The sequence below is a fragment of the Arachis ipaensis genome, chromosome B04 (assembly GCF_000816755.2).
Source record: "Arachis ipaensis cultivar K30076 chromosome B04, Araip1.1, whole genome shotgun sequence".
NCBI lineage: Eukaryota > Viridiplantae > Streptophyta > Magnoliopsida > Fabales > Fabaceae > Arachis > Arachis ipaensis.
Window position 1 is genome coordinate 24,568,785 of NC_029788.2, and position 8,491 is coordinate 24,577,275.

Genomic DNA, 8,491 nt, shown 5'->3' on the forward strand with positions numbered 1-8,491 from the left:
TGATTTACTTGTAATTCAATGGATTAAAGAAAGATTTGATCATTCCCATTGTTGTTAAATATTAAAATAAAACAAAAACTCGAAAAAACGAGATAATAATAATTATTATTGAAATGTTTATATCTTTTGTTAAGCTCTTTCTATATATACGAATTTTTCTTATTCATTTGAATATATGAATATAAATATATATTCAAGTGAATAAATAATTTAATTTCTAATAATTTTTATAAAAAAAAAACAAAAAAAAAAAAAAAAAAAGAAAAAATTATCAAACTCAACATAAATCATCATATATATATATATATATCAAATATGTTATCTCCAAAATAATAACGCGCTCTTTATTTTTATCACTAGTTTGAAGGCAAATGATTACTGTTGATAGCATAATTAATTAGGATTACAAAAGTAAGTGCAATCGCAAGACCATCTTTTCAACGTAGCACGGAAACCGCAAGTTCCCTCAGCACCCTTTCCAGGGTACTTTGCAGCACAGGCAAGGTCACACTTGGTGTTATCCGCACACCCTCTGTCTATGAAAAACGAATCTTGGCATTTCTTCAATGGCGGGCACTCGTAGTAACACCAGCAGCGGTTCCTAAAGCCTAGGCTAGGCCCACATATTCCCTCGCCGCCGGGATGTGCCGCCACGCACTTTTGGTTGCAGTCGCTTGTGCAATCCCCAAGAAGATCATCCTTGCATCGGTCACCATCCACCATAACCACAAGAATGCCTGCATACATGCATGTTACATTTTTTTTGTTAGGATTTAAATTCAAATCGTTATCTCATTATCAATTTTTGTTTTTCAAAAAATACTACGCACACACTAAAACCAAAACCGACTAAATCAGCTATTATATTTGTAAATAAATATATTTGTTATTCAAATTGAACAACCATGTGTTAATATTGTAAAATCGTGTGGGTAATTTTTTTTTTTAAATGTGCAAAAGGATAATTAGTTTTTCAAAAAGTTTGTATTAGATTTATAGATTTTTTTCAAAAAAAAAAAAACCAAGTACTTTAGAAAATTTTGTGATAGACTTATTATAAGTGATAAGTCTCTAAAAAAAACACCAATAAATCTTTGAAAATTTGTGACAATATATATCCTTGAAAAATGATAATATTGGATAAATTTTACTCTTGTGAGTCTTTTATAAATTTTAAATTCTAATTTTTTTTTTAAAGATTTACATGATATTTTATTTTACCCTTACACAGGACCTATAAATCTATCAATAAATTATTCAGAAACATATTTGTCTTATTATTTGTTTTTAGTTCTACACAATATTAGTGAGACATTTTGTTGAACCAAAAATCTGGAATTTAAACTTGTCATTTCCACGGTTATAAGTCTTAGCCATAAACTTCACAGCCAACTGTTGTGATACTTTATTATATATTAAAATTAGTTTTAAGTCTAATTTATATATGAATTCAACTAAAATTTAAAAGTAACAGTTCTACCATGTCTTAATTAACGGGTTGATTATTTGATAACTATGTTTGAGCCATCAAAATTAAAGCTATTTCTTTAATATTTTAAAATTAATTTTTAGCGCATATGAGATATGTGTCTTTGGATGAATAATGGCACATTTTAAGTTCATATAATAATATTTGGGAAATTGCAATTGATGGGAATTGTGTATGCTAATCATGAACTCAAAAATGAAAGGAGAACATTGTGGATTATATGGCACATATAGAACTAATATTAAATTGCAAAATTATGTGACAAAAAACCTCTGTATGTAAATAATAGATCCATAAACTTAACGAGGAAGACGATAATGAACTTACATGATGCAGTGAGCAACAGGAGAGTGGCATAAACTGAGAAGTGGTTATTGACCATGTTTGCTTTCACGAATTCATACAAACACTAAAGTTGACTAAAAAATGGGTGCACGTTGCACCATTTATAGAAAAGAATATTGGGTTTAAAGTTTAAAGTAACGGTATATTTCGAGGAGTTAATAAAAATGCTAAATTTAGAACAACAAAATCATTTGAATTAGGAATTACAGATCAATGATTATTGAGGGTTGATGCAACATTTATTAAGAAATGATGAGCTTGTATTGCACAATAAGGATGTGAATTGAATTTGTGTTATTGATACAAGGATATATATCCATTAATCAATTATCTAATCAACCATTAGGGAAAAGTCTAGGCCATCAATTTTATTAAGTTTTGGCAGTATATAACCAGCAAAGAAAAGTGAGTCATTGATCAATTTCACATCATTAAAATCATCATTGATGGCTATTTAATGACTACAAATCATAAAAGTTGCTACCCCTAACACTCCTCATTATATATATTTACCTAATCAATCTGTTTGTACTTTTGATTGAGATTTCGAACTTGAGAGATCAAGAGAACGGAGATTCTAATTTGAGCGATATCTAAATCAGGCTGAGAGAAAAATCTCTAAAATATTTTGATGCTTAAATTAATAATACTCTTAAATATTTGGAGTGATTAGAATTATCTGTTTAAATTTTTCTTTTTTTTTTATTTTATTCTCTTTGTATTTGGAGTGATTAGAGTTATCTATTTAAATTTTTCTTTTTTTGTTTTATTCCCTTTTTAGGGTAACAATTTTCTAAATATTTACTGTCTTTATTGTATATTTTTAATAGCATAATTTGACAATTTTATGAATATATAATTTTATTAGTCTTTATATTATGTCCATTTATTAAAAACGTCGAATTCTCGTTTATTTATAATCATAAGTATTATTCTTGTCAAAAATACAATCATTATATATATTTTTTAGTGTCAACCATCACATATTTATATAGAATAAAATATACATTTTATCCATACAAATTTTAAAAATATCTCTAATATTTAATTTGTTTTAATTTTGTCATTAACGTTTTTAATAAGTTTTAATTTTACCTCTCAAATATTTTATGATCAACTTATGGTGCTAAAATTTGTATGCTATATTAATAAGTTTGTTAGGTGCAAAATTTTATATGTTATACTTAAAAAATTTGTGTACTATATTAATAAGTTATTGTATTCCTAAAAAAATTGTGTTACAAAAAATGTAGGAGAGAGAAATTTGGACCTCTGGCACACCAATCATTGGGTGCATTATTGAACCTGAAATTTGATAAAAAAAATTCGTCTAAAGTAACAATGTTAGTAAAAAGTTTTACTATTTTAATTTAAAAATAATTAATAATATAAATTAACTCATTTTTTTAAGATAACTAAATAACTTTCGAAAAGTTGGATCCTAAAATTTCACCACTCACTAAGAGTGGCCTTTCCTAATATGATAGCCCTAGCTTTCCTTAACCTGGTGGTGACTACACCAACATCTCTAGGCACCACAGACCCCAACAATGCATAAGACCCTGCATTGGTGTTCAACTTATCCTTCAATAAAATGGGTATTCCATGCAAAGTAGAGAGAGACACATGTGGCTTATCCTTTTTTTCTGGGTCAACTATGTTAGCTAGGCTAGGTAATTGCATCTAAATTCACCTCAAACACACTTTCGAGATCCGTGTTAAGGGTTTGGATTCAATCTAAGTATCCTACTATAAAAATGAGTTTTAGCCATCAAATTTTAACTATTAATATTAAATTCTGATAAAAATAAATAAATGTGTCTTATATTTATCATAAAACATTATTATAATGACTAAAATTTAACATTTTACTTGATTAGTAAAATTTTTTATAACAATTTTATGTGATAATTAATTTGTCTAACGAAATAAAATTTTAGTAACTGATTTAATAATTAAAATTTATAAACATTAAATTTTTTAGATAAAAATATTTACAAAATTGACTTAATGTATAAATCTTACTATATTGTTTCGTGCATAATAGGTAAATAATTAAATGATAATAAATTGTTTAAATTATGAACCGCATGACGTGAAAAATTATGAGGGTCGTATATTTATTAGAGTGGTTTTTCAGTTATTTAGTGTTAGAATAAAGCTCTACATCCAACCAAAATATATAACCAAGTCTTATTAAGTTGTTATAATAACTTCTCAAATCACACGACTCCTTTTCCTTCTCCTTCTCCTTCTTCCAAATTTGCATACGCAGGTTCTTCTTCGCTCCTCCTCCTCCTCCTTCTTTTTCTTTTCCTTTTTCATTATCGTCATCACCAATAATGCCAATATTTTGCCAACATCTTTATTAGTTCTGATTTTCTCTTATGCCATCATTAAATAATTTTGGTTTATTTCTTAGTTTATTTCTGATCATTTGTGTGTTAATTGAGGTTCACTTGATGCTGCTATTAAGTATTGACCAAATTTTTTATTATGTAAGTAATTTTTTAATTGTTTGTTCAAATCTGAATCGAATTCAAATCATTTGTGAATTGAGTTAGGTTCACTTGATACTACGTTTAAGTATTAACCAAATCTGTTATTCCTTAAGAAATTTGGTTCCTCTCTTAATTTAATTGAGTTCATTTGTATGTAGAAATGAATTGAAATGTACTTTTCTTGCTGATTGAATGTTTATTATTTTTTGTTCAAATCTGAACCGAATTTAATTCATTTGTGAATTGATTTCGGTTCACTTGATACTACTTTTAAGTATTCACCAAATCTATTATTCCTTAAGAAATGTGGTTCATCTCTTAGTTTAATTGAGTTTCTTTGCATGTAAAAATGAATTGAAATGTGCTTTTCTTGCTTATTGAATATTTATCACTTTTTGTTCAAATCTGAACCGAATTTGATTCATTTGTGAATTGAGTTAGGTTCACTTGATACTACTGTTGAGTATTCACTAAATCTAAACCAAATTCAGTTCATTTTTGGATCCAAATGAACCTCAATTAAAAGTAGAAAAAGAAAAAACGTAGCAACAACATCAATAATAAAATAATGACGATTGAGAAAAAACATGCGAAGAAGAAGAAATGCGAAAAAGAAGAAGGAGGAAGACGAAGAAGAAGAAGGAAGAGCATAAAGAAGAAGGAGAAGGAATGCGAAGACGAAGAAGGAGGATAGTGAAAAAGAAGAAGGAAGAACACGAAAATGAAGATGAAGACGAAGACGAAGATAAAGACGAAATGTGTGTACACGCTGGTGTAATGAAAATAGTTTTTGTTGAGTTTGAGCCTACTTGGTTGGACTTGGATACAAAAATATTTGATTGTGTAGTTGGACTGTTATTGTTATTATAACAAAAATGAAAGATAAAAATAATATAAGCTCAAATTTTAAATTTTAAATTTTAATCATATTTGACCATTAAAAAAAATAACTATTGTGTTAAAAATAAAATAATTTAAAGTATATTTAGTGGATAATAAACAGTAGAATAAAGAAAAATATTGTTAAGATTAAAAAAAAGATTAAGAGACTAACTAAACAACAATGACCAAACTGAATTTCAAGATTTGAAATTTTAAAGTGCTTTTGGCGGAAAGTTAAATCATGGAAAAAGTCCAACATAACTTCCCATGACTTCTATTCATATTGTCTTTTGACTCCTACGTTCTGCAGCATCTGAAAGTACTTTTTTAACTACAGTAATGAGCCTTATCATATGATACATCGTTCTCCAAACTCAAAATATCAACTTTTCTTTTCATGTTGGTGTTATTTGTTAATTTTTTTAGCAGATTTTCTCGTAAAGTAAAAATGTAATAACTCAAGAGTGGCCCTTTTAGTAGAATTATGATAACCATAGAATATCAACAATAATGAAGAATTTGTAGAAGGTTTGGATGAAATAAGTCTCAACCAAGATGATGCTGGATCTTTGGATATAGACATGACGAATGAGCATGATAGAGTGATAATAGAACAACCAACTGCACCTACCAGAAAAGATCATAATAACCCTTTAGTTGTGAATGTCAAAGTTATATGCAATTTTAATTTTTTTTAGGTAATTTTTTGAGTTTTAATATTTGGTTTGCTTCTTTTATTCAATTTTGTATTAGGTCATAGACACTTCTACGGAAAGAAATCACAACTCGCAAAATGACGGCAATTTAAGTTTGATATTTGAAAAAGATAAAATAGTCATGATGGAACTACTTGAAGGTCATGGACAAGGTCGAGATAATGGTGTGAACTTATTGGTACAATTTTTGGGTGTAATAGCCCATAGAGCAACGCTGTAAATTGGAAAGGTCTTTGGTACTGAAAATGTAGGCGTGTGCATAATTTTATTAGTGCTGTATGTTTGGTAGATTTTGACAAGTTTAAACATATTTTTGAGTTTGCAACCGGTGAAATCTCCAACAACATATCTCAACAACATGTGATAAATTTAGAGAAGCAGGTTGAAACTTTAGAGAAAAAGTTATGGATATGAAGAAACAAAATTCAACTTTTTGTTATTAAAATATGGTGATAAAGTACCTAGTCTATCCAGTGATATGCTAGACATTTAATTGGTGTATTTAATAAGTAATAGTTAAAATTTTAAATATATTTACTCTAAAAAATGTTAGACTTTTTTTTATTAAAAAAATTTAAATATTAAATATTTAAAAAATTTAATTTTTGTTATTAATGTTATATATATAAATATAATTTTAATTTAATAAGATTATTTAATTAGTCACGGTCAAACTAAAACAAAGGCTACAAATTATAAAAAAACAAGTTAGCTACGGAAAATAGGTAGTAAATTAGTACAAATTAGTCACGGATTATATGTAAAAAACAGTGCGAGTTAGTCACGAAAATAGTGTGATTAAATAAGCCGACGTTAGCCATGAAAATAATTGTGGTTGAAAAATCCAACTTGCATAAATTAGTTACGAATAAAGTATAGTAAAATTATACTTTTCGATTTAATTATTCTTATTTAGCCACGTCATTACGCACGGACAATAATACACAAATTGTGACTTTTTAAAGGTCTTCACGATATTTAAAAATATGACTAATAATTTCAAAATTGTAACAAATTAAAAATATAACCTTTCGAATAATCACAAATATTATTTTGTGCCCAATGTATGATTGTTAACATTATCTTAGGTTATATTGAAAGCTTGGAGAAGGAAAGGATTAGGGTTGACAATCTCAACCACGACTCACCCTACTTTATCTTATATAGATCTCGCTCCATTACTATTTATTGGACATAATAAAAATTTACACCCTAACTCGCTCCTACAATTTCTATTCACTTTTGTAACTTTTAAAATCCAGCAGATAAAATAAAATTTTAAACTTCATAAAATTATGAACACTATCTAAACATAAATCAAATTAAAAACAAGGGTCATGCAATATCAAACAATATTTAAATAAAAAAGAAAAATGTAATATCTAGTCACTAAACAGATTTAACATAATAATAAAAAAGTTGCGACATTATAACAAATTATATACACACATCATGAAGTGAATACAACTAAAATCTAATCCATCCCACTCAAAAATCATCTTGATAAAAATTCACTCAAAACTGAATCGGATAGTTACCCACCTCTGCTAGGTAAGAGGTGGGTCGAATACTGCAAATATGAGTTGTGCTACCATGCATAAGAAGGATCAGAGTTAACTTACTTGATGTAGTGAAGAGAAGGAGAACGGTGTATTGGGAGAAGTGGTTCACCATGCTTCCACACAAATTCAGGATCACTCTTTATGAAAATGTGGGTTCATGCATTTGTTTAATTCCTTTTTACATTTATACATAGTATATATTTTGCTGTCTCTTTTACATTTATATATCAAAGAGAAAGAGAATTTATAGCATTAATTGCATATTAAATGAATTATTATACATAACTAGAAAATATATATATATAGGTGAGTTTTTTGGTGGTATAATTTTGGATGGCAAAAAATAACTATGTGTTGACCTTACAACATATGGTATGTATGGTAATTCATAGAAAAGTGTATTAAATGAGGAGTGTGATAAATGACAAACATTAATTGCAATGGCAAATATGAAAATTGTTCTTCAGAAGAGGAATTTTTGTGAGGTGGGCTATTGGAAGGGATTGAAAAAAAATTAGGGACAACTGAAAAAAAGGCTGGCCAATTTTATTTGTAGTTATTTTTTATTATTTTTATTTTTATCTCATTTGGTGTCAAATTTGTTATGAAATTAGAATATTTAATATTAAAAGTTTAAACATGTAAAATTATGCAAATTATATAAATTGAGGAAAGTATTGTTTAGCTTCTTCACCTACTCTGACATAATAAATTTACCATCTTTTCCTATGTCACTGTTGATTTTAGACAAAAAAGTTATATTTTTGGAGGATTTTAACGGATCTTGTTCTCACTGTTAGTTACATATCTCCTTCCACTTGTCAACTTATCCTCCAAACACGTCATTTAGCCGTCTTAGCCACCAAACATATTCATCCAGCACAGACGTCACCATATATATTATTAAAATCAAATCCATAATCAAAACAGTGAGTCTATTAAATTATTAAGTTAGTGATTCAATTGATGAGTTATTTATTAAATTGGTTCGATCAA

The 8,491-nt window shown here is 27.7% G+C and overlaps 1 protein-coding gene across 1 annotated transcript; it reads right to left on the reverse strand.

Moving 5' to 3' along the window:
• On the reverse strand, positions 317-7,671 carry LOC107637710. Its single transcript, XM_016341071.2, has 2 exons — positions 7,556-7,671; positions 317-737 (listed from the first exon to the last, which is right to left on the reverse strand). Exons 1-2 carry the CDS (start codon positions 7,605-7,607, stop codon positions 394-396), a joined length of 396 nt encoding a protein of 131 aa, XP_016196557.1. The 5' UTR covers positions 7,608-7,671; the 3' UTR covers positions 317-393.

What these genes read in the sequence shown, in the direction of transcription:
- LOC107637710 (XM_016341071.2), bottom strand. Translation starts at nt 7,607, where the DNA reads ATGGTGAACCACTTCTCCCAATACACCGTTCTCCTTCTCTTCACTACA. An exon ending in CCTTCTCTTCACTACATCAA is followed by an intron (nt 738 to 7,555) that starts GTAAGTTAACTC and finishes GCATGTATGCAG; the next exon opens with GCATTCTTGTGGTTATGGTG.